This window comes from Eurytemora carolleeae, unplaced genomic scaffold, assembly GCF_000591075.1.
Source record: "Eurytemora carolleeae unplaced genomic scaffold, Eaff_2.0 scaffold107, whole genome shotgun sequence".
In the NCBI taxonomy this organism is placed as follows: Eukaryota; Metazoa; Arthropoda; class Copepoda; order Calanoida; family Temoridae; genus Eurytemora; species Eurytemora carolleeae.
This window is the reverse complement of record NW_019396413.1, coordinates 65556-93011: the sequence shown is the minus strand read 5'-3', so window position 1 is coordinate 93011 and position 27456 is coordinate 65556. Positions and strand designations below refer to the sequence as shown.

General features: G+C 31.5%; 1 protein-coding gene and 2 long non-coding RNA genes across 4 annotated transcripts; 1 reads left to right on the top strand and 2 right to left on the bottom strand.

Moving 5' to 3' along the window:
- Positions 1–1835: 1835 nt before the first annotated feature.
- Positions 1836–25783, top strand: LOC111702858 (uncharacterized). 2 transcript variants are annotated; one of them, XM_023474641.1, is made up of 18 exons: positions 1836–1989; positions 2719–2773; positions 4056–4385; positions 4699–4763; positions 5173–5377; positions 6316–6407; positions 7043–7100; positions 7171–7209; positions 7567–7632; positions 7695–7755; positions 8417–8493; positions 9171–9202; positions 20552–20612; positions 20944–21146; positions 21741–21830; positions 22800–22977; positions 24494–24544; positions 25615–25783. In XM_023474641.1, the coding sequence occupies exons 1-18, from the start codon at positions 1970–1972 to the stop codon at positions 25696–25698; spliced, it is 1767 nt and encodes a 588-aa protein (XP_023330409.1). In that variant the 5' UTR covers positions 1836–1969; the 3' UTR covers positions 25699–25783. The 2 variants fall into 2 exon arrangements, with proteins under 2 accessions (XP_023330409.1, XP_023330408.1); XM_023474640.1 differs by having other exon boundaries at positions 4693–4763; positions 25615–25782.
- Positions 11454–13722, bottom strand: LOC111702859 (uncharacterized). The gene is made up of 5 exons (XR_002765514.1): positions 13678–13722; positions 13170–13214; positions 12655–12727; positions 11846–11917; positions 11454–11541 (listed from the first exon to the last, which is right to left on the bottom strand). It is a non-coding gene; the product is annotated as an uncharacterized LOC111702859 (long non-coding RNA).
- Positions 13985–18154, bottom strand: LOC111702860 (uncharacterized). Its single transcript, XR_002765515.1, has 4 exons — positions 18088–18154; positions 16459–16507; positions 15471–15565; positions 13985–14004 (listed from the first exon to the last, which is right to left on the bottom strand). It is a non-coding gene; the product is annotated as an uncharacterized LOC111702860 (long non-coding RNA).
- Positions 25784–27456: the final 1673 nt, after the last annotated feature.

Below are 27456 nucleotides of genomic sequence, written 5' to 3'. Positions count from 1 at the left end.
GGAAACCTTTCGTTATAAATTAATGAGAATACAATATTGACACTATGGTACCTGAATAGAAAACGACTTTTGTAGAAACAAATTAAAAGAGTTTCCATAAAAAAAAGCAACGGCAGTTTATCTACCGTACACTTTATGTACAGGCAGGGTTTCCCAAAGAAAACAAACTTTAAGGTACTAGAGCTCTCATATGAAAAAGTTTATGGACAAAAATGAAAAAAAATTATGTATAATATACATCTCGAAAAATGTATAGGCACAGAATTTATTCTGGAAATTTGGGGCTTAGGTATTCCAGCCATCGTGCTTCTAAGATTCCTCCTAGATTGTTCTGCAAAGGAATTGAGTCTTTGCCACAAACTCAAATTTTATTAAACCTATATCTTTGCAATCTGAAGGTGTAAACCTTGGATATTTCAAACTTAGATTATTTTACATAACAAAATTCATATTTTGAAATATCTTATGTCTATAACATTTGGTTGATAAAATATAGAGATCCAAAAATCAGAGTTTGTGGCAAAGACTCAATTCCTTTAATAATCCCAACATCAGAAATCCCCCAATGAAAACAGGAAACTGTGCAAACTATGATGAACGAAGAAAGAAATGGTGACATGTAAACAACATTTTAATGTTAACAAATTTTACTGGAAAGAGAATAAATCTACTTTATTATATGCGTGTTAAGATGGAATTTAAAGAATTTGAGCCGCGGTTTAAATCCGCCAAAACCCGGTTTAAATTAAGCGCCGGCTTAAATCTTGAAACATTTGATACAATTTTAAGTGGAACCAACCATATTTAAACCGCGGCTTAAATGTAAACCGCCGCTCAAATTCTTTAAATTCGTCCATTGATCGTTTTTTTGGTTCGTTTGCTAGATTTTATGAACGTCTGAACCGAATGATCTCAGATTTCATAGGACTGTTTTTAAAACAACAAACGGGCAAAAACACGAAAAAGAGACTATCCTATCCAAAACAATCAAAATCATATAATCTATTTTAGGCTGACGTAAGACAATGGGCCACAAATCTGGGCCAAGTGCCGCTCATAAATTTCACGATTAGGGAATCATTCATTTGGCGTACCGTTCCTTTTTCTCTTACATAGTCTGTAATTGTACTGTCCAGTTTTCTCTAGCCGGTAAAAAGTCGGCCTGGTACTTGAAATGAAACGGATTTTACAGTAGTGCCACGGTTAGGATAGATTAGGGGGCCGAGCACTGCGACTATTACATTAAAAAAAATTTTTAGCCCCTATTCTAAATTTTGTCGGCTTTAGTCAGTTCCTGTTCTGCGGCTTGGACTTTCTAGGTTAAGCACTGAAGCCATAGATTTATAGATGTCAGTTGTGTCCGATATAAAAAAAAAACATTTTGCCCGTTTGTCGCCCTTTTTCACCCTGTGTCGTTTTACCCTTGGTCACGTTTTTTCTCGTTTTTGGTTTGACCCTTCGGCATTTGACCAGGTTTGACCCCATTTTGGTAAATCAAGACTTAATTTTTCCAGAGCAAAAGTTTAAATTTCAACCTAAATCGGAAATGGTCATTTTTAGTTGTTTTGGGATGACCCGGGGGGCAAAAGCAATCTGCATATTAATCAGCATTGTCGTAAATCGATTTATGAACAATTTAAGCAAACTAGAAAGACCCGCTTGAGGCCAAATTACCGTGAAAAAGTTTTTTTTTATATTTTGATTGACGTTTTTACATGTTTTCACTTTGATTAAGATAAAATTATATCTGAATACCATGAACGCATAATTATTACGCAATTGGTGCGTAATATTGTTGCTCAGTGGTCCGTAGAATACAGAATATGCTGATATGTAAATGTCGCAAATACTAATTATTAGGATGATATACTTTTACAATCGAGGCGTGTCCTTGTGAACATCAGTTAAAGAATGGTTGGGAACAGATTAACATATATTCAATGATATTTTTAGGTTACAAGAGAACAATATGATTCTATGGAACCCAGGGTAAGAAAAAAAGAATTAATAAATAATTTGTGATAATTTGTGAAAATGTCTCATGATCATGAGCATGTCCAATACCCTTGAAACCTTTATCTGAGCAACCATAGAGGAGATATTGTCGTCTTCCTATCTTCAAACGATCATTTCCATCTTTGTTTCTGGTGAATAACTCTGCAAGTTAAATTTTTGGAGAAACCAATATTGGAGATTATCAACCTTCAAATAGGAAAACAAGAATTTTTTTTTATAAGTTTTGCTCCGACCAAGGTGTACCGTTGTTAATCGAGCATATTCCTGTTTAAATGAGGGGTATGCTCGATCCCTTTAATAACGCTTGTTACAACAAATTCTTGTTTTTTTTTTTGTCAAACTTTTACTCCCAGAACACAGTTTGTTCACAAAAGTATATATTGCACATTCTTGAGAAACTTAAGTTAAAGCTTTTAAACTGTAAATTAGTTTTTTTTTAAACAGAAACATGATTTGCATGATAAAAGTTAAAATAATTTTCTGATAGCGGAAAGATTAAAGTGAAAAAATGAAAAGGAAGAAACTTTAGGTTGAACCGAGCTCGGCAAACTGGGTTTAGATAAACAAGCTTAGATCTTAGACTGATGGTAGACAGATTAAGTTTAACTTAGAGATCTGATAAACTCCCTTGATTTAAAAGTTCTCAGCTCTTTTACATATTTGGAAGTTTTATTTTTTATCAATAATAAAAATTTTGTTTAGAGTTTTGATTTCAAGCTTTTTATTCATTATTCGCCCTTCAACAGTTCTTCCACAGGTATTTTATATTTTATTCATTATTCTCCCTTTAACAATTCTTCCACAGGTATTTGATATTTTATTCATTATTCTCCCTTCAACAATTCTTCCACAGGTATTTTATATTTTATTCATTATTCTCCCTTCAACAGTTCTTCCACAAGTATTTGATATTTATTCATTATTCTCCCTTCAACAGTTCTTCCACAGGTATTTGATATTTATTAAAGGGACATTATTAAATGGAAATTATTAAAGGGAAATTATTAAAGGGCTAATCATCGATTTAAATTCAAACGAACCATCATTTAAAGGGTGACATAGGCACGATTCACGACGGTACACTTAATCGACCTTTATCTGATCAAGATATCATTGTTTTCCTTCCTTGAAAACTGATATTGTTTAACTGTATGGTTCTCCATAAAAAGTAATTGAAAATATATGCTGAAGAGTTGAGTTTGTGAATCGTCCATGGAACTCTTTAAATACAGGATCACTCGAAATATAGTGAACAGTCCATTAAAGATTTATTAATTTCAAACCATGGAGTTTTTAATGTTGATCTAAGTGACGTAGACCGAACCGTAAATACAGGAAATCAAGATAAATTCTGCTGAATAAAAACTAACTGTTGTCTGACCAGTGACCATCCTTCCACTTTTTATCTTTGTAAAATATTATAAAGAATTGTTTAAGATATTTTTAGAAAGTTTATTAAGTTGTGCAGCATAAGTTTGATTCTAACTTTGTTAATAATTAAGTATCAAAGATTAGAGAGAAGTTCTAAAGTTCAAAAATTATAGTGATGACTATTTTTAGCTCTCAAAAGTTCATATTCTAATTACTTGAATTCTAATTAACATTTATCACAAGACATTTATTAGAAAGAAATTACATAGAAACAGGAGCGGATACAGGAATTTTTGAAGAGGAAGGGGCTTTACAGAAAGAGCCCCCCGTATATTAAATCCAACACTTTTCCGAGGAGGGGGGGGGGGGTAAGCCCTCATAGCCCACACATCCCCTTAAACGCCCCTGCATTGACCCGAGCTATTTGTAAATAGGAAATTTAATTCACGTAACTTTTATTTTTATAGACCGAAATGTCCTGTCTATGAATTGTCATATCAATGAAATGTCATGTCTGTCATTGAAAAGTCTTGTCATTTGATTGTCCTATTTATGAAATGCTCTTTTATGAAATGGCCTGTTTATGGAAGGTATTGCTCTTGAACTTTTTTGTCATGAGATGTTCTTTTAAAAACATTTGTTGTTGTAAATCTGATTAATATTAATAGAAAGATCTGTATCGAGGATCTCCCTGGACTCCTAGAACTGCTCATGACCCTATACAGTTCCTGGAGGAAGACAGTGTTTCTCTTGAAGAACCCGGAGCTTCAAGGAGTTTTAAATTCCAGAGAAAACCAAAAAAAATCAATTTTGATTCTCCCTTGAACGAAAGTAAAGTTCAATCTGAAGTTAACAAGATTGAAGTGTTGGGCCGAGGAGGAAACCCGGTCACTATTTCTTTTGGAAATGCATCTCTACTAGAACCTGAAAGCAGAAGTTTTGAAACAGAAGTTAAAAGTATTTTAATCGAAGAAACAAACCCCTCAGATCAGTCTCAGGTAAAATCTGTTGGTTTATATATTCATACAGGGGTCGGAGTTTATATTAATACAATGAAGACGACATTTTATTTAAGTTTTGATTTTTAACAAGCTTTATGAAATTGCAAGTTTACAAGTAAACAAAAGAGAATCTTTTAATTGACAACTTCTCTTTGTTTCAAAGTTGATGTGTATCCATACTGTTTGAAAGCTTGCTATAGACCTCTGGTAGACATAAAAATTTAAATCAAAAGTCGTCTTCATTGTATTGATATATAAGACGACGAAGCTGTATATAAATTATGAATATTATCAAAATTTCCAGTTTCAGATCATATACGCTGCCAATACTGATGATGTGGAAAGAAAGGCAAAAAGACCTTCAAACCTACCAAAGTAAGTAAAAAACTGGAATGTTTATTGTAAGTGTCTAATATGATATAAAACAAATAATTGTGAATAAAATTTAGGCTATACGGTTCTTAATAAAAACCTTTAAAAACAATAAGACAACATGTTCCCAAGAAATATTTAAACCGACGCGACGTCGGACATTGAACAAAGCTCCAATTTGCTGCTTCACAAGGCTTACAAGTGACTGACAGGGAAGCTTTTTATATTCAAAGTTTGCTGTCATAGCTTTGAATTAACAAGAAGTTATAGGTTCCGTACATCAAACAGAATTTTGAATTTCCAATTGGCAATTTCTCAAAATGTTACTCAAATGGCACCTTGAGTTTTTACCAGGAATGTGGAATTAAAAAACAAAACCAAAATCAAGTTTTTTATACAATATATTTTTCAGAAGTTTTATTCCACCGCGACCAATCGGTCCTATGTTAAGACCTGAGAGTTACAAGAATACCGAAATCAAGAAACAGAGAAGGAAAACGTCCAGACGACGTGTTGATGAAGATTTACCTTCAATAGTTGTGCCTCAGCTGTCAAACAGACTAGAACCCCCAGGTCCCCCGGACTACTCGGGGGTTCAAAACCAAATAATTCCAGAGGTATGATTTATATATTTGTTTAAATTTCATCTAGAAAGACCGTTTTTTTCCGTTTATGGGTCTTCACTTTGCAGGTGTAAATTGTAAACTAAGAAATAAAAATGAAAAAAAATTAGAAGTTATCAGCAGAAAAAATATTTCCTTTTAAAATGTTGAAATCTACCCAAATTACAGTGCCACATTCATCAAAATGGTGTCTGATACAGTGATAACCAGAAAACTGCAGGATAGGAAGACGACATTATGACAAAACTAAAGAACATTTTTTGTTGTTACGAAGCAAATAGTTTCACTAGTAAGTTAAAAAATCACTTATTTAGTGAAATGGGTCTGTTTACACTGCACAATTGTTGTGCGTCATGTTCATTGGACTATTCAAAGTCATAAATAGGGTGTTAAAGTCCTATTCCAGAGTTTTCTGGTTATCACTGTGCCAGGTTTTATGACCATACTCTTAATGTATTTTTTGCCTTTCTGTCAGTGGAGGGAGCGTGACTTAGTCCTAGTAATTATGGAAAACAAAAATTTTTTCTTTCAGCCCATTGTGCATTTTTACATAAACGAATTGCGGCATTACGAACTATTCAGACTTGTCAGACGCCGGTACGCATCAATGATCCTTCTATGTTTCCTTTTCTTTTAAATGTATTCATATTTAATCAGCTTTGTATCCAGTATCACGTGGAGACAAGATCGGATAAAGTATCCAATAGTGAACATGGTGCAACCGTGTACACTGTGTACTGCAACTCAGTGTACCTGTACAGTGTACAGTGTACAGTGTATGTGAATGCATACATATTTAATCAGCTTTGTATCCAGTTATCATTTGGTAGACAGGCATAGACAATGGATCCAACAGTGTACACTGTATAGTGCATCAGTACAGTGTACACTGTACTGTCAATGTATACATGTAATCCCTAATTTTTTTCCAGTTAGCACGTGGTAGACAGGACCGAAAGGAAGACCCTACACTGGTTAATATCGGGGACTGGGCAGCACAGTGGGACCAAGATGAAGAGGCGTGGTAAACTTGTTTTAAACAAAAACACACATTTGTCCTCGGGTTTCCCATCGGAATTCCATTTTGCGAAAAAATGTGCATTACATTACGCGGAATTGCTGAACTTGCGCGCAACGTAATCATGCTTTTCAAGTTAATGAGTATAAAATATCAAAAGCGATCAAAAGCCAGTATTTTTCACCGTAAGCCTATACCTTCTTTCATTTTTCGCAAACACGCCCTTTAAAAGAACAAATATTGAAAAATTGTCAAGATTAATGATAAAGTAAAACTGCAGATTTTCACTATTTACCAGTCATTCATCATGAAATACACAACAAATTTTGAAAGGTGAAAAGTTGTTAATTTTTTATGCTTGATAAAAACGGTCCCTAGTTTTTATTAATTATCCTTAAAAATAATCCCACCCAGGAATTGAGTTTTTGCCACAAAGAAAAATTTTCGAATCCTAATATCTTTGCAACTAGGTGTTTTAAACCTTTAAAATTTTAAACTTAGATTATTTGATCTACCAGAATTCATATTTTGAAATATCTAAGGTCTAGAACATTGGGTGGCAAAGATACAGGGTTTAGAAAATCAGAGTTTGTGGTAAAGACTCAACTCCTTTGTAAAATTCTAAAAACTTGTTTTTGCAGGTACTACTACAATTATCTAACAGAAGAGTCAACATGGATTAAACCCGAAGTTTTAAAAGTAAGTTTAAATTGGGATTTTGCCAAATAAACCATTCAGCTTATCATTTTTTTTATCCTTATAATTTTAGGACGTGGATTTTGAACCTCCTTTAAATGCAAAGGCTGAGGTAACATTTAATTAAAGTTATTCATAACTAGCTTGGGAACCCAGCATTGCACAGGGTCGTCATAGTTAGTCCCACAGTTTACCCGCACTTTGTCTTCAACTACGATTTTAGCTAATTTTCCCTATCAATAGAATCTCAAAACTAAGCTAAAAATCGATCCAGGGGTTCCTGAGTTATGATCGGACAAACAAACAGACAGAGCATGAGACTTTAATTTGCGACCTAAAACTCTCTTAATATTACAAACTTAGGGTCGTATTTGGATTTCTGCTCAGAAAGTAGTTGTTTAAAGGATTGTTAAATATTTGATAAAGTATAAAGATGGAAGATAATTTTTATTTAGAATTACATTTTCAGAATATCAACACAAAGACGAAGGAAGTGGAAAGAAAAGATGTTGGAATTCTAGATGAACTGAAAAAGGTCTCTTTAATCCAAAAGTAAAAAATTTTGTTCAACTTTTTAATGCGTATTTGTATTTTCAGACATTTTCTTCTTTTGGCGGGATAAGTTTAGAGAAGATTCTGCTGTTTTTCGTTGTTAAAGGTTTATACAAAATTTTCTTTGTTCATTTAAAAATGGTACACGTTCCATAGCCGGTTGTAATATTAAACATGAGGAAGAAAAGGCCGTTTTCTGTCTTAAAAGTTATCAATTCTCTCAATATCTTTTAATGCCTGTGCTGCATGAATCCTCAAATAACTTTTACAGAAAACTGCAATTAAAAATGTAAACAAATTTCAGTAGAAAAAAATGAAAACTGATTTTTTTTAAATGGTACCGTTTAAGTTGGGCAACTCTTCAATTAAAATTATGTCTAATACAGTTATATATCTATATATAAATTTGGCTTGTCTGTCTGTTTGTTTGTTTGTCTGTTTGTATCCAATAAACGTCAAAACGGCTGAACCGATCGGGCCCAAATTTTTTGTGGGACATCTAGGGACCCCAGGGAAGGTTTATGAATCATCAAAATTTCAAATATTTGTCTCCATCAAAATTCGATCGTCATTAAATTTTTAAAAATTTTGAAAATCCGCGAAATTTTTTGTGAAAATCCGCGAATTATTTTTGTTTTGTTTTACGATGTACACAAAGAGAACATGTTCACAATTAATTTAGAAGATGGGCGCGAAGCGCCCTCTAAGGCTAGAAAGAAGGGCGCGAAGCGCCTTGAATTTCTAGTACATATATATTTTGTTTCTAGGTATAGCCTGGGTAATCTGGGCAGCATTTGCATCTGTATTCTATTTTGCAACAGTTACGGGTAGACATCTAAATCAGGTAGCAACTAAACTAATTATATATGAAGTGTGTCCTATTAAACATGATAATTCAATAACCGCTTTAAATGTCGTTTTCTTCAATATTTTAGTAACAAAAAACAATTTTAGTATTTGGAGCTATTGTGCGTGCAACCGTACCCTGACGTCAGAAAAAGCACTTTGAATGACTTTGAAAAAAATGAATTTGAAGTTGGTACCAAACAACTGTAATTTAATCTTGATAAGACAACCTGTCATTCTTAACTGATGAAGAATTATAATGTTTAATAGGATACACTGTAAACTGTGTTGCTTTTAATTCTAAATAAATCTAACCTTCATCCGAGGTTCATGTTTTTTCATCAATTTATTTATTCCTTTCTCGCCCAAACTTTTTCCTGGAAAATTTTTAAAATCTTAAAACAAGAATACATTTATTTTCATTTTACTTAAAGTTTTAAGGAAGTTTAAAGACAATTGTTTAGCAAGCCAATTTTTATTTTTAATTTTAATTAAAATCCAGATTATAAATTTAAATCCTGCAACAGCTCTGAATAAATTAAATCCAAATTTTTAAATAATGATTACAGAAATTACACTTTAAATTGTTTGGAAATAATTCAAAATAAACAAAATGATGTAATGTTTGAATGCATGAGTAACATTGGCAGACATTTTAAAATAGATATATTCAAGGTTGGAAATTTAGGAGAAACTTTCCAGTCCAGGTAATTTTAAACATTTTAATTTTTTTTTAATTATTAAGCGCAATTTTCAAGCATTTTTTTGCGAACTTTTGCGCATGAAGCACGTTAAATGTTGCCCGTTTTTCCGTATTTTTATGGGAAAATTTGCGCAAAAAATAATCATTTATAAGAAACAACAGTTTATTGTATGAAAAGACTTTTAAAATTTTGTATTTGTTTATCATGCAATAGTGCAATTTTGAGCGAAATGACATTTGCAAATGCGTAAATTTAGTTTTTTTCGCGTTTCGTGTTATTCAAGGAAAGAAATATTTTGCGTTTTATGTTTTCAAAAATTGTGCAAAAGTTTTGCGAACGGGAACCCTAACTGCAAGGCATTCTTTTAATAGAAAATTATAAGGATTTCTCACTGATTTGAAAATGCACATATTATACGAATATTTGGAATTAAAAATGATCGATCAATGATTGACACTTATGTCAAAATAACCATAGTGCTTTTTCAAAGGAACGCGTTTTTTGTTTGAAAATTTCGTGGATTTCAAAATATAAAGTTACGTAAACTTACATAAAAGGATGATCAATTCCTCAACAGTCTCTTTAGCTAATAACTATTGTTTAGTTTACTGGACATCATAGAGAGAATAGAAGACTTCAATAATAATCATAAAACAAATGTATAAATATATAAAAAGATGAAAATGTATAAAATAAATAGTTGAATTAAATATAAACATCAAAATTTTAATGATAATATCCAAGAATTGGATGATGAAACCCAAGGTTTGAATGATAAAACCTAAGGGTTGAATGATAAATCCAAGGTTTGGATGATAAATCGGTGGTTTGGATGAATAAAATCCAAGGTTTGAATGATAAATCCAAGGTTTGAATGATAAATCCAAGGTTTTGATGATACAAATCAAAGTTTGGATGATAAAATCCAATGTTTGGATATAATCTTCAAGGTTTGATTGATAAACTCCATGGTTTAGATGATAAACTCCAAGGTTTGGATGATAAACTTAAGGATTGGAAAAAATAACGTTATGGTTCCGATGATAAACTCCATGGTTTAAATGATAAACTCCAAGGTTAGGATGATAAACTTCAGGATTTGAATGGTTAACTTCTTGGTTCCGATGATAAACTCCCCATGGTTCATGATTGTCAATTGATAATTGAATATTTTCAAAATTTCTTGAAATTGTTATTAATCAATTATCTAAAATGATTAGTTGTTCAAAAACATATTTTTATGAATTTCTTGAAACTGTTCTTTATCAATTATCCGTAATGATATGTCCCCCCTAAACCATTTTTATTTCTCCAGAATTTGTCAATGAATATGATATACAAGGATATATCTTTTACACAGAGGATTTACAATATACATTGACATTTACATGCAAGTAATGTAAAGTAAATATAATACACAAGGATATATTCTAATTACATATAACAATTTACAATTAACATGTAAAGTTACAATTTACAAATTAGATTTAATTTTGAAATTGATTACATTTCACAGAGGAAAGTCAAGATAGTTTGTTTTTGGTAAACATAATTGAATTAATCCATTAAAGATAGTTCAACAGTCGTAGTCGTGTATATAAATACAATAAAGACGACTTTTTATTTTAATTTTGATTTCTTTCAAGGTTTCAAACAGAAACACTCAAAGATGTAGACAAATCTAAGTTAAAACAAAAAACAACCTAATTATTAATAAATAAAATAATTACGTTGCTGTTGGTAAACTGCCATGTCAAATACATGCATTAACATTAAATAAACCAAAATCACTTAAAAAGAAAGGTTTAAGAAAAAATTAGTGAAACTTTATTTTATATAAACTGCAGAAAAAAGCATAATAATCCAAGGATTACATTTAAAAGTAGAAATTTGCTTAATCATTTGGAAGTTTTTGTGGTGAAAATTAAGTTTTATAGGACAATGTAATAATGGGTTAATAAAATGTATTAAAATAAATTTTAATTATGTTTTTGAATCAGTGTTATTAAAAAATTAAACAAGCAACGTTTTTTTGCTACTTTGGTAATATACTTTCTCAATGAACTATTTCAAAAAAAAAAAAATGGAATTTCTAGTCTATAGTTACCCCTATGGGTTCCCTAAAACGTGTCAGCAAATTTAACCCAGCTGCACATTTGGCCGCCTGCAGCGAACATTTAAATGACGTTTATTATTTATGTGGATATATATTATTATAATTCATTTTCTCTGGTCGTGAAATATAAAAAATATAGAAAATTAAAAAACATTTATTTCTCTACATTTACCAGAAACCAAATTAAAAATAATTTGTTTGAAGATTGAGTTTTCCTCCCCAGCCACTGAAAACAAAACATCGATTAAAAAAGGAAAAAAAGAAAAGAATTTAAGTAAATAGATTATTTGGAATAGAAATAAAACAGACTTTAAAATTGTAATTAAAGCATCAAAAACTTTTTGGATGTTTTTGATTGCACACTTTTTTAGAAAATAATTTTATTTTTTTGGCCTTTACTTGCTTACTTATTTACTTACTTACTTACTTACTTACTTACTACTTACTTACTTACTTACTTACTTACTTACTTTCTTACTTACTTACTTACTTACTTACTTACTCACTTACGTACTTACTTACTTTTTTACCTTTGCATGTTTTTGCATATTATCCAGGATTTGAAACAAAAGCTAAAGTTGCCCAAACTCCCCATCCAATAGCTAAACAATAATATTAATCTTATTTTAAATCTTTAAACCCATTTATGGATAAGAACTTTTCTAAAATATTTGATAAAGAAAAAATTTACATCTGGAACAGGCGTAAAAAATAAAAGAAAAGAGACAATCAAACTAATAATTATTAAAAAAAATTTCAAAATTAACAACAAATTTTTTTAATAGGATGTACTGATGGTATAAGTATACAGGACGCCGTTACGCTGGTCCCATTAGTATATGCTTCCTTTCTGGATATAAAAACATTCTTGAAATATTAATTTGTTTTCTGCAGCACTCAAAATAAAACTTTTCAATGATAAAATAAAAAAGTAGGCCAAGAAAGCTTGACTTTTTTCATCCATCACACTTCACTATCTTTATCTTTCATGGTAAATCCTAGGCGACCCCCCCCCCCCACCTCCACCACCTACAGGGTTATCCAGAAAGGATAAGACTGTGAAGACGACCGGAAACTCTTAAAATGTGACGATCTCAAGGTTAAATTATGTATTCTGCCAAAGATATTGTAATATAATAATGGTTTATTTAATGATTTGACAAAGAATAAAACAAGTTCACAAGGTTGCAGGGAATTATGAATATAAGGAAACAGACAGTATTAATTCCGTACAGTCGTCTCTGAAGTCTGACTCTTTGTGGGTAACCCTGTATATTAGGAAAAAACAACAGGAATAAGGTGGAATGGTTTCCATTTATAATTTGTTAACAATACTCACCTTTAACTACTAAAAAGACTAGAATAGTCAATAAACCTGATGCTGGGCTTATACTCTGCCTCTTTATCTGATCCTGTAAAGGAAATCTTCCATAAATATTTATTAGACTTAAAGATCAATTTAAAGTTTGATTTTGAGCGGGTTAGTTTTAAGAATTTATGACTACATTGTTGAAGTTGAATTTTAAAATTTTAAAATTTGATTAATTTGATTTCTCTTCGATATTCCATGGTGGATATACCCTGTAGGGATGAATTTTATCGAGGGACTTAGCATTATCCTCAAATATAAGATATTAACGATGCTCCATACAAAAGTTTCGATCTCTGGACTGAGCTATTATTTGCAGAATTATTTTAGACGATTTTTACAAATTCTAAAGACTTTGAAAATAGAAATGTAACAATTATAGTAGTTTGGAAGATTTAGAACGTTCGTCGAATTTAAATATGAACGAAAAATTTAATAATTAATGAAGTTTTCATTTTAATCTTTTATTTTATATATTTTCTCACCTGACGAGTTTCTATACCATTTTTCTTTCGAATCCCATTTTTTTCCTAATTAAAAATATATATTTTACACATTTGTATTTTATGTCTGTCTGTTTGTCTGTTTCTTTGTTGGTTTGATTGTTTCTATCCAATTAACGTCAAGGCTCATTTTGTTGTAGAACCTCACATAATCCCATTTTAATTTTAATATTTGCTAAAAATAAATAAAGGAATTGAGCCTTTGCCACAAACTCAAATTTTCTAATCCCAAAATTTGAAACTTGCTAATTTAAAATTAGATTGTTTGATCTGACAGAATGCATCGTTTGAAATATCTAAGGTCTACAACATTGAGTTGCAAAGATAAGGATTTGAAAATTTGAGTTGGTGGCAAACACTTTTTTGGCCGAGGTATATTATTTATATTACAAATATAAAATCAAAGAGAATAGAATAAAATCCTTTGTGGGATTATTAATAAGAACGAACAAAATGCGAGAATAACAAAAAAAACAATTTCTTAGAATACCTTTTTATTGTTCAGATTCAATAGTTGCAAATGTTGATCCTAAATACATTCAAATAAAAATAGAAAGAATTTACAAAAATATTTTTTTATTGAAAACTAGGAAAAAAATCTATTTAAAAGATGATCTGTTCAATTCTTTTTGAAGTAAAGTCTAAATAATTTTCTATTAAATAAAAACTAGTGTTATTTTTTCTATGTGGTGGTTAGAACCTAGCTGTATAAATTTATCAGTTAGGTGGTAAAATTCTCAGATATATGAGATTATTTTTATTATTTGAAATTTCCTGAATTTCTGCAGATTTTTTGCTAAAACTCTGTGGGAAAATCCTAAAATATATATATTACAATACTTTTATTAAGAGGTATTTTCCTGAAGGAAATTGAAAACTTTTAGTCTAAAGTTAATGAGGAAACTAAAATCTTTTTTAAAGCTCATAAGTTTCAAAAAATTTTTTATAATAATACTTTCAATGATTCTATCTTTTTCTATATAATAAAACTCTTTGCTACAGTATATATATGTATGTATATGTTAGCTATAGCTGGCCAAACGGCTGAACCGAATTTCTTTGAACCGAATTTTTGAGAAAACTCATGGGTACCCTGCGGGTAAAATAGTCTTAAAAATGTTGAAGTTATTTTTTTCAATCAAATTTTTTTTCATATTGAATTATTTTAATTCCACGGGCAACACTGGGCACTTCTATATTTTGAGCAATCTCAAATGCACTATATTGTAAAGAAACGTTATTACAACTCAACTTGTTATCATATTTTCTCTTTTTAAGCTATTTACAGTTTATCTATTTTCAGGGGTTGTGTCTGTTCAGGAAGATTAAAAGGTTCTTAAGAATTTAACATATATTTGAAAAAATCTTTTTTTCATCGATATTCGAAACTTTAAAAAAACTCAAACTATTTAAAGGAGTGTTTACGAAAAAGTAGATTGTTCTATTTATATTTTAACTTGATATTTCTGAAATAAGAAAACATTGATAATCTGATTTACTTTTAATATTTTGGTTTTAAGCAAAAACTATTAAAATCTTTTCTTTATTCTGATTTATTTTCCTGTGCCTTAACTTATTTTATTCACCCTGATCTTTTATTTACCCCGATTTTCTAATTACTCTGATCTTTTATTTACCTTGATCTTTTATTTACCCCGGACTTCTAATTACTCTGATCTTTTATTTACCCTGATCTTCTATTTACCCTGATCTTTTATTTACCCTGATCTTTCATTTACCCTGATCTTCTATTTACCCTGATCTTTTATTTATCCTGATCTTCTATTTACCCTGATCTTTTATTTACCCTGATCTTTCATTTACCCTGATCTTCTATTTACCCTGATCTTTTATTTATCCTGATCTTTTATTTACCCTGATCTTTTATTTATCCTGATCTTTTATTTACCCTGATCTTTTATTTACCCTGATCTTTTATTTACCCTGATCTTTTATTTACCCTGATCTTTTATTTATCCTGATCTTTTATTTATCCTGATCTTTTATTTACTCTGATCTTTTATTTACCCTGATCTTTTATTTACTCTGATCTTTTATTTACCCTGATCTTTCATTTACCCTGATCTTTTATTTACCCTGATCTTTTATTTACCCTGATCTTTTATTTAACCTGATCTTTTATTTACTCTGATCTTTTATTTACCTTGATCTTCTATTTACCTGATCTTTTATTTACCCTGATCTTTTATTTACCTTGATCTTCTATTTACCCTGATCTTTTTTTTACTCTGATCTTTTATTTACCCCTGATATTTTATTTACCCTGATCTTCTCTCCTGATTCCATTGTTCCTCACTTCCAATAATTTTCCGTTGAAATGGATTTCTTCTCTCAATGATATTTTCAGATTTAGAAATCTAAAAAAAAAATTTTTTTACATAAATTATTAAAGTTTAATTTAACAAAAGTAAAATTTAATGAAAATATTATAGTGACTTGCATTTTTATTAAAAATCTATACAATTTCTTCTAAAATGGGATAAAATGCGTCTAACTTTGTAAATATTTTAGACTTACAACAAGAAATTTATGATGAACATTACTTGGAGTTTTTCAAAAAGGTAAATGCAGTTTTTATTCTGCAAACAACCGAAATGTTTTATATTTGAAAAATGCATTTTTGATGCACTCGATTCTGTTGCATTTGCCAATTAAGAGAATACACCGGAGAAAATCCAATATATTAAGTTAGGCTGGGAGATCTAAAGTTAGGCTGGGAGATATCAAGTTAGGCTGGGAGATATCAAGTTAGGCTGGGAGATATCAAGTTAGGCTGGGAGATATTAAGTTAGGCTGGGAGATCTAAAGTTAGGCTGGGAGATATTAAGTTAGGCTGCGAGATCTAAAGTTACATCTCAATAGATACATAGTATATACATAGAGAAAAATAAAGGAAAGTAGTTGTTACTCTGATTTACTAATCCCTATATCTTTGCAACCCAATGCCGTAGACCTTTTCACCGCCAGGTTGTAAAGATATAGGTATCAGACAATTTGAGTTTGTGACAAAAACTCAGTTTCACGATCTGGGAAAAATTGAATATTACGCAGAAAATTATGATTTTTAAAACTTTTTAAAAATTCAGATCTTCAAAAAAAAAATGTAAAAGCATATATATAAGACTTGACAACTATTTTGAAATCGTCTAACTCAATACTTTTTCTAACAAATATTTTGTGCTGATTCTGAGTAAAAACTTTACATTGAAGCAAGATTTATTTTTTATTTATCTTTAAAAAATAATGAAACCTTGTTTAAAGATGACAATGTCGAGACAGTTAGACAAGAGATGATGAACCTAAACAAAAATATAATTTATTTAAAAAATTTTTGTCAATTACCTGAGATCTCTACCGTAGCAAAACTCCACAAGTCATTTTTATAAGAACCGCAATTTGAAATCGATTTTAAGAAAGGAAAGCATCCTTTCTGCTTTGACAAAGGTTTAACGGATAATGTTGTGAATCAAACATGGCACTTAAAGAATCACTTAAAGTTACGTCTGATCTAAAGTTGATAATGGTTTAAAAGTTTCCATTTATTGCACTATGCAAAAAGTTTATTCTCTACTGGGAGATATAAGCCTAGAAACGTACGAACGGGGAAAAAGTTTGTTCAGGTTTATATATTCTTTTGAAAAGTTTATAATTCAGAAAGAAAAAGTAAATTTCTTTTTCTTCTGAAATTTAAATTAAAAAAGGAGATAAAAGACAAAACAATGATAAAGACAAACCAAGGCCGTGTTATTTCTTGTTTCTACTTTATGAAATCAAATTGTAGAGAGAAATGAGGAATATATGTGGGGTGTGGTTGTTTATATCTTGCTTAGAGGTTAGCGTAACATATGAATAGTTGCAATAACATTGAAAGATACTACATTCCCCCTTGAGTAACATTAATCGTCGGAGGTCGCTTCCTGCCGACAGTTGGGCGATTTAGATATTTCACGGGCAACACCGTTCATCAACTGGTGTTATACTAAACGGTTAAAAGCCCCCCCCCCCCAGGTTCAATGTTTAACAAGTATGGAAATCTATTTACGCTTCGTAGATTCTCTGCATTACATTCAATTCAGGGTTACACACAAAGGATTACGCTATGATGCCGACCCGATACTCTTAAAATATGATGATATGAAGGCTGAATTTGGTAATTTGTACCCAATGAAGTTTATTAAAAAAGTATATTAAATGATGGCTGCAAAGATTGAAACAAGTGTGAGACTGCTAAGGCTGGGCCCGTTCCAACTTTTTCTAGCCGTTTTTTTAACGGTTATAGTTCCAACCGTAAAAAAATATTCAAGGTGGCCGTTAGTTTTAAAGGTAATTACGGAAAGTTCGTTTCGTTAACGGCATTTACCATTTGTTTTAAAAATCATTGCTAGTTAAGAATCTCAATTTTATTAACGCCACTAACGGAAATTTTCGACAAACTCTAACAGTTCCAGTTGTTAACGGTCTATTACATTATTAAGGGCGAAAAAAATCGTTAACAGTTAAAGAAATTGTTAACGGCGCAGCAGGGAGGGCTATTGGTATTTTGGAAAATTCAGAAAATTTAAGCAGCCTCGGACCAATACTTTTTACTTTTTTAACAAAACTATAGTGTGAGGGGGGTCAAATTCCCCCCAGCAGGAATAGGGTTAAAAATTAACGGTTTTGCCGTTCGTTAACGGACACTTCCGTTAATTTTCGAAAACCTCCGTTCCGTTAACGGAACTATGCCCAACCCTAGCAACTTCAACGTACCAAGAAAATAAGAAAAAAAAGAAAAAAAACTTTCGTACGGTGGTCTCTGAAGTATCATCCTTTGTGGGTAACCCTGGTCCCTGACTAATTTCCAGATAAAAAATGCTAAAATGAAAATTAGTCCACTTACCAAACATGTCGTAAAATCATATTTCAACCTCAGATAAGATTGTTGTTTAACTAACTTGTAGATGAAACTGTAAGTTTGGTAAAAGTCAGGGGGGGGGAGAAATTTAAGCTTTGTCATTGTTGCGAGCATCCGTCTCTACAAATACTTGAGCAGTCCGCGCATTATTCGACTTTTTTTACGCTTTTCTTGCGTAACAGAAGAAAATTGACCCTGAAATCCAGTTTACAATACTTAAAGGGACTACTGTCAAGCGTCAAGTGTCAGCGTAATTTCGTTTAAAAGTTGTACGCCCGATTCACAACGGTATCCTACGGCACGCCTCTGTCTATGCAACAATAAGGAAGATGTCGTATGTTAATTTTAAACGTGTTGAAATCTGTCAATTTCCTCTTTTTTGCCTCTGTCGCAATAATCCGCAAAACAATTTTATAGAGAAAACCACAGTTGAACATAATCAAATTTCAAAAAATAATAAAGAACAGGAATAACTTAGCACAGATTTATTATTCAATCAAAACAGAAATTTATATATATTTATGTATTAAATCCAAAAATGTATTAAAACATAATATAGAGGGTGCTGGGATTAGTAAATGGGAATAGTAGTTTTGCAATAATCATCCGACCACGACTTAAGCTGAATGAATCTGATAAAAACACTAAGTTAATGGTGCGTTTATGTTAATACTATACACAACAGAGCGTATCTGAACTCGCTAATTACGAGGGATGATTTTTGCATCAAAAACATAAATTTTCAGAATTAATATCATTGCACGCTTTCGTTCAGTGCAAAAAGTGTAGTGGTGAGATGTGGTTTAAATATTGTATCCGTGGATACGGTTATGCTCAGGTTGTGTGTATGTAGTGTACTGATTAAAAAATTTAAAAATACAGAAAATACAGAAACCCATTCATATGATTTTAAAATTCATCTTGTACATGTAATGCAAAATATATACTTTTTTGGCTGCTGCAAAAAGTGTATATTTTTTTGTTCAGGAACGAAATTTACTGAATAGCTAGAAGTAGTTGAACTATGTAGAACAAGTTGAACCTCAAGTCTTGAACTTTAACCAGCCGTCAAAGAGAAGTGGTTTAATAACTTCTCATTATTTATTAAATCTGGTTTTGTTCTGACTATCTCAGGACGTTTTTTCATATTTTCAATTGGAAATCCATTAAAAAAAACTTTTGTTGCGCCATTTAAAACCTTTCTGCTTTATACTGTGTTAATACTAATAAATTGATTATTCGTTTCTAATTCTAGATTTATAATTTCTATATCTTTTAGTTGGATAAATCTTTGATTATTTGATCCAGCAGAAATCTTAGTTTGAAATATTGTAGGTCTAGAACATTAGAGTTGGATATCCTCAATCCCGATCGGTTAATTAATCTGAGCTGGGAACTTTAGAATGGATAACCTTTAATCCCAACTACTTAATCCGAATATCCACAATGGCAACTTTTATTTTAGTCCTTAATCCACTCTTTTTCTCTCTCTTTGAATATCCGTACATTATTTTCTCCAATATGAGTTTAGGCATATAGTTCGTAAATTTATTGACCAATAACAGCCTTGAAAATAAATTCTATCCCATGAGAGAAATCCGCAATTTCTAACAAATATAGAATTTGTTGTCGGACATATTGTAAATTAATCGGTGAAGAAAAATATTTAATAATACGATTGAGATTCTTTTGTAACCAATTTTAACAAATGTATTAATAAATGGTTGAGAAATCAAGAAAACGAACCAATCTGGCATTCTTAGAATCCAATTTGTTGATCTAAATATTTGATCTCGTGACTAACATAGTCTCAAGATTAGCAAAAACAGAGGATTAAGAATATCCACCATTCTAATGTTCCCAGCTCTGGAGATTAATAACAAGAGGAGGGCAAGCATTATTTAATCTGGAGATCAAGAAAAAGGGTGGATCAAGCATTAATCCCGATATCGAGCATTCAAAAGTTTCCAGGTCTGGTTGCTAAAATGTAAGAATTTTAAAGTTTGAACCTGAGATGGGGTAATCAGTTTCTTTGTTTTGGTATTCATAATATATTTTGAACTCTACCTGGTTATCAAATATATTTTGAACTCTACCTGGTTATCAAATATATTTTGAACTCTACCTGGCAATCAAATATATTTTGAACTCTACCTGGCTATCAAATATTATAAATGATTACCCACAAAGATGACACTTAGAGATGTCTGTACGGATTTTATTCAGTATTTTTGTTATAAATTGGTGGTTCCCTACAGCTTTAAACTCATGTGGTATTCACCTATTAAAAATATACAAAATACATAGGACCAAATTAGGTATTTAGATCGGCATACTTCACGAGTAAGTTTCAGGTTGTCATTATAGTCTCAACCTATGTGAGAAACCTTTTAGCTCTATAGATCTGAATGATATCAATTGAATAAAAAAATAAGATATTTCTGATCAGGAAAATGAAACTACTCTGCTCTCTTTTGATAATCCACCAGTTCGCCATCAGTTTAGCACAGGTAAGCAATTTTCCTGTAACTAGGGATTTTTAAACCCTATTCTGGTTGGATTTTGTCCTTTTATTTTAGAAAGGGAAGTGCGAAGAAGCCTTAGTTTTGGAAGCCTACTCATTTTTGAAAATTTTAGACATCTAACTTCAATGATTTGGATGTTTAAAAAGCTTAATAAAACAATGCCAGAAACACGTCAATTATGAGGCAGACGCGGTGGGCGTTTCTAATTTTTCAATCACCCTTTACCCTTCTCACCATCAAATATATACCCTACCATTTTTATCAAAATATGGTAGGGTTGAGGTTAAAAATTAACTATATATAAATGAAATATTAGGTGGACTTGTACAGTGGAATACCTTGGGTCCCACAAGTAAACCCTGAAGGACTCCCAATTTCCAGAGAAGATACAGTTTCCCTCGCTCATGATATAGTTCAAGAAAACCTCAAAACTTATAGAAACGATGACAACAATGTAGCGACGAAGAAAACTGAATTTAATTTACAGAATAAAAATAAATCCTCAAGCGTTGGATTCAGGCAAAGATCTTTAAAATATGCATGATTCTTTAGGCATGAAAGTTTCATCTGCAAAACATAGTCATTTTATGATTAGCAATTTTATGTCAAGGAACTATATTCAGGAACGCCCAACTCAGATATACGCAAATTGTGTACTGTAAACTGTGGGAGGAATGCAAACAAACCCAGTGTCCCCACAAAAGTTGAAGGGAAAGGAATACAGCTCTGATGTGTATTACAGTCCAACAATAAACAAGTTAATATATAAACTTAGAGCGAATACTTATGATTTTTGGCTTTCTGGTCAAAATGGAAAATACAATAGCAATATTCTTATTCCATCCCTTGGGCCCTTTTCCCTCAAAAATGATGCGTTGCCCCTGAATTCTTTGTTTTGATCTCCTCCCACTGCAGTACACTTATTTGACGCATCTCGCTAAGGCGGTTCCTGGTCTATATGTTTCTTGGTGTTTGGGTGTACATTTAAAGTTAGAGGAGCTACAAGGCCACAAAGTCGTACCAGTAAAGTCACAACCTTCTTCTTTCGTCTGGATTGCAGTGAATTGATCATTTTAATATTGATATGCATAGATTGAATATCTTGTGATGAAGAGAAAGCAAGAAAATATCCCCAGTTTATAAAGGAAATAATATCCAAGTTACTCCTAAACAAAATACGATAGATCCAACCATTCTTAACAGGTATATAATGGTATATGATGATTGATGGCCATGATTTTGAATTTTAAAAACCTTGAAATGATATTTTTTTAGCTAATAAAATGTAAATGGAAAAGTTTGTTGTCTTAGATATTAATAATCTCTAGGAACTGAAAACTCGCATCAAACTCTACTTTCTAGTTCCATATCTTGCAACTAAATTATGTAAACCTTTGATATTTCAATTTTAGTCTTTTTCATCTAACAGAATTCAAAGTTATAAATTTCAGAGGTCTACGACTTCGGGTTACCGAATAAAGGGATTAGTAGTCTGATTTTCTGATTCCTATATATAAAGGAATTGAGTCTTTGCAACAAACACTGATTTTCTAATTACTATATCATTGGAACCAAATGTTGAAGACTTAAGATATTTCAAACTATGAATTCTGTTAGATCAAATAATATGAGTTTGAAATTTCAAAGCTTTACAACATCGAGTTCTTTAGATATTGAGGTTTAAATCTATGATTTTGTTCCAAAGACTCAATTCCTTTGGCTTGTCTGTCTGTCTGTTTGTCTGTTTGTTTGTTTGTATCCAATAAACGTCAAAACGGCTGAACCGATCGGGCTTAAATTTTTTGTGGGACATCTAGGGAGCCCAGGGAAGGTTTATGAATGATCAAAATTTTAAATATTTGTCTCTATCAAAATTCGATCGTCATTAAATTTTTGAAAATTTTGAAAATCCACGAAATTTTTTGTGAAAATCCGCGAATTATTTTTGTTTTGTTTTACTATGTACAGAAAGAGAACATGTTCACAATTAATTTAGAAGATGGGCGCGAAGCGCCCTATAAGGCTAGTTCCTATATATGTTCAACCAAATATCGTAAATATAAATATTTCAAACTATGAATTATGTTACATCAAATTATCTAAGTTTGAAATATCAAAGTTTACCCTTTATGGAAATTTTAAGTTTCTTTTAAAAACTTATTTATTTTTTAGTGAGTTTGTTCCACCCCGGCCTATCGGCCCGGTACCGAAACCTTTCTCAGAAAAATCAAAATCACTAGTGTTGTCATCTTCTTCATCTTCTCCAGCTCCAGCTTCATCTCCAGCTCCATCTGCAATATACTCATTCCCATCATCTTCTTCAATATATTCCGAGTACAAGGAACAACAGGAAAGAAAACCAAACTTAATCATTTTTCTTCAGCACATATATTTAAAGATAAAACGATATAATTATGAAAAAATATTACAATTGGTAGGTTACATTTTTACTTTTTTTTATATATAACATTCTGCAACAAAAAGATATTCATTAGCAGCAATTCAAAAGTAATTGAATCTGAAATCAACGATTCGCGTCGATTTTTGGCAGTATGAAAATTGAATCATGATTAGACTATACAAATATTGACTTAAAGCAGCTGTGATCAAGGACAGCCCGATAAATATTCGTTTCAATTCGATTCAATATTCACATCATACATACACATAGAGAATAGAATATATATTAGAGTGGAATTTAGAGAATCTCTCGGTATGAATTTTTTCAGTCCCTTTCAGCCTGAAAGGGAGTTCAAAGTGTTAAAAAGGTAGACCACATTGTGAAAATGTCTGGACTAAGGTTATTTACAAGTTATGATTCTAAGCATGAAACACAGCACTTGGGAATTGTATAAACAACCCCATTTCACCTAATAAGTTAATTTTCTTAATGTTTTATTACAACATCCACTATATACATTATATTGTTTAAATGTAGCCTTTAAAATCACTGGATAATACAATAATACAATAATTACAATTTTTGTCAAATTTTGGTACATTAACGAGAAACTATTTTTGTGATGTATTTGTTGAAAATAAATGTTTTGGGAGCAAAGTATACATGAAACTGATGTTGTAAACATTAGTTATTTCAAACTTTAACAATTTGATCTTACAGAATTACATTGTTTGAAATATCAAAGGTCAACGACATAACGTTGCAAAGATATAGGGTTTAAAAAAATTTGTTTTTGGTAAGAATTCATAGCGATCTTTTCAAAGATACCATAATCATTATTAATTATTAATCAATATTGTATATTTTTAATTCAAATTTTAAGTAAAATAGTGGACATGCATTATTTGTGTTAGTGGCTCCCTATCACTAATCATTAAATGTAGAATAAACAAATACGTATTTTACATCTTACTTTCTTTTTTTATAAAAAGGTTCATCCAGGCTAAAATGGGATTCTGAGAAACATCTTTCTCTTTTCAAAAACTGCGTTTTCCTCTTGTTGTTATGTATTAATAGATTTTAATTAAAGTTTTTTTATTCTGATATGTAATCATAAGTTTCATAATTTTCCTACACAGTTTATTGCTTTCCACACATTGACAGTAAAAAAAAGTTTATTTTTGTTATTTAAACATTCCAACAGATTTAAACTTTTTCTAAATTAACTAACTAAAGGCCTAGTGTGGCCCGTTTCATTAAAAAAATAGAATTTTGATTTCGATTCTTTAGCTATACTAGTTATACTGAGTGTTTCTACTTTGTGAACAAAAAGTATCAAAAATAAATGAATTTTGCACAGAAACCACACATCGGCTTATATGCTTATATCATCGGTTTACGACCAACTAGTTTAAAATTGAATGCTTCCCAAAACAGGAAATAAAGTTTTCTTGTGTATCTACAGGATTCACTGTACTGGGATCAATATGGAGAAAGCTCAGATACTGTTAATGAGGTAATTTAATTTAAAATAATTATTATTAAAGGGACTGTAGGCGTAATTTCAAGTGAACCTCCGTTTGTAGATTGACATGTCCAATTTACTACGTGACTGCAGTATCCTTTAAATCACAACCTGAATAACGATGACGATTTTGTAGCTTGATGTTAGATTTTCAAGATTTCCCTCACAACTCTGAAACATTAACCGACAAGTAACTTTACAAAACAAAACCATTGAAGTTAATCCATTTTTAGCCAGAAAATATGAATATCTTACATCCTTCCTCAGATAAAAGTTTAGAGGGTTCCATTGTGAATCGTGAATTGTGCAACTTCAAAGGCCGGGTCACTTGAAATTGCCTGTACAGTCCCTTTAAACTCATTTATGGTTAACACGTTTTTTATCCAACAACTAATTTTCATGATATATTCATCATTTACTTTTAACAAAAAGACAAAACAGATTCGCTCCATTGATAAATTAAACTGAAAATTTACTTCTAGCAAAATCCCCTCAGATTTACACAACGGACCACTCAATAGCAAAATTCCCTTATATGTACACAACGGACCACTCTATAGCAAAATCTCCTCAGATGTACACAACGGACCACTCTATAGCAAAATCCCCTCAGATGTACACAACGGACCACTTTATAGCAAAATCTCCTGAGATGTACACAATTGACTACTCTATAGCAAAATCCCCGCAGATGTACACAACGGACCACTCTATAGCAAAATCTCCTCAGATGTACACAACGGACCACTCTATAGCAAAATCTCCTCAGATGTACACAACAGACCACTCTATAGCAAAATCCCCTCAGATGTACACAACGGACCACTCTATAGCAAAATCCCCTCAGATGTACACAACGGACCACTCTATAGCAAAATCCCCTCAGATGTACACAACGGACCACTCTATAGCAAAATCCCCTCAGATGTACACAACGGACCACTCTATAGCAAAATCTCCTCAGATGTACACAACGGACCACACTTGGTGTTTTGTGTACATCACGTTATAAAGTTCGTAACTAACACCATATATATTATATCTCTTGATTCTGCCCCTAGATCGCTGGAAATGAAGTTGGAAGCGACCAGGTGGAAGTTGGGGATTGGATTGCACAGTGGGACAAACAACTTCAAGCTTGGTAATAATAAAGAATGTCACACTTTTATTGTGTCAGTGTGCCCCATGCACTATTTCATTATGCATAGAGTTATCATATTATGTATTACATGTGTCTCACTGTTCTGGTATTAAGGATGTTCTACTGTTCTGGAATAAATGTGTCTCAAAGGGTATAAAGGGTGTCCCATACAATCTCAACTCTATTAGTATAATTATTCCATACAAAATAATTAATGAGTGCCACCAAGTTTACTCTAGAACATAGTTCTCCATTTTATTGCGGTTTGAAGGATGAACATGACTGTTGGTGCAACAGAACAAAAAGTATTCATTTCCTTGACACAAAATTGTACGTTGAAAATGGAAAAATCACAACAGATCTCTACAGAAAACCCACATATAGATTTATTTCTAACAACATACCTTTTTCATTTGTAGGGCTGGGCACGTTCCAACATTTTCTACAGTTAGTTCCAACTGTTAAAAAAGTAAAATTTCAAGTAGCTGTTAATTTTAAAGTTAAAAACCGCACGTTCGTTCGTTAACGGAATTTACTGTTTTTTTAATAATACCGTTAGTTAATGTTTTAAATTTTATTAACGGCGCTAACATAACATGTTCAACAACAGTTAACTGCCACAGTCTTTAACGGCATAAGAAATCGTTAAAAGCTCAGCCGTTAATGGTTAAGAGATTGAAAACAGAAGACAACATTTAAAACCTTCAAATCACGAAATTTTTATTTACAAGTTAAATGCAATCATAGGTCGAAAAAAATGAACGAAATTCACCGTTTAAAAAAAATCCGTTCCGTTTTCGTTTTTAGCTTTTATTTTTTTTTTCAATAACGGCTAATCCGTTCTGTTAAAGTTTTAAAAATTAACGTTTTTTTGTCGTAAGTTAACGGACACTTCCATTAATTTTCAAAAACCTCCGTTCTGTTAACTTTGCCCAGCCCTATAATCACTTGCATACAGAATTGTACGAATTTGCAGCAAACTAGAACTTAGGGATGCACAATTCTTAAAACTAAGGGATTTTCTTCTCAGCAGGGATTACAATTCATCAACTGTGGACTCTGCTATAGTCCGAGCTAAAGCTATACCTAGAGAAGTTGCTTTAAAAAAAGTGGAGAAGTCCTACTGTTCTGGTATAAATAGTGTCCCACTTTTCTGGTATAAATGGTGTCCCACTGTTCTGGTAAAATTGTTGTCCCACTGTTCTGGTATAAATGGTGTCCCACTGTTCTGGTATAAATGGTGTCCCACTATTCTGGGATAAATGATGTCCCACTGTTATGGTATAAAGGGTGTTCCACTGTTCTGGTATAAATGGTGTCCCACTATTCTGGTATAAATGGTGTCCCACTGTTATGGTATAAATGGTATCCCACTGTTCTGGTTTAAATGGTGTCCCACTGTAGTGGTATAAAGAGTGTCCGAAATGTAAATGGTATGCCACTGTCCCACTATTTTAAGAAAACGGGTGTCCCACGTTATGTCCCCCAATTGAGATATTAAAGGTGTTCTACAGTTTTAATGTTTTTAAATTTAATACAGTAGTACAGGGTGTCCCAAAAAACATGGGAATTCAGTGACGAATTTAATTACGAAAATTAAACCCCTTTATATAAGCAAAAATGCAAAAGTCATTTTTAAAAATACTTAAATTTCATCAAGAGAAACATTGATAGCTGATTTATTCTTGATTAAACAACTATAGCTTTTACGAGGACTGTTGTGGATTGAGCATAACATTTATAAAATGGAGGTTTACCTGAA

Bases quoted from the DNA above. Each gene is read 5' to 3' on its own strand.
- LOC111702858 (XM_023474640.1), top strand. From the start codon at position 1,970: ATGATTCTATGGAACCCAGG. The intron at 6,408-7,042 runs GTAAACTTGTTT...TTGTTTTTGCAG, and splicing joins GACCAAGATGAAGAGGCGTG to GTACTACTACAATTATCTAA. The intron at 7,633-7,694 runs GTCTCTTTAATC...TTGTATTTTCAG, and splicing joins TTCTAGATGAACTGAAAAAG to ACATTTTCTTCTTTTGGCGG.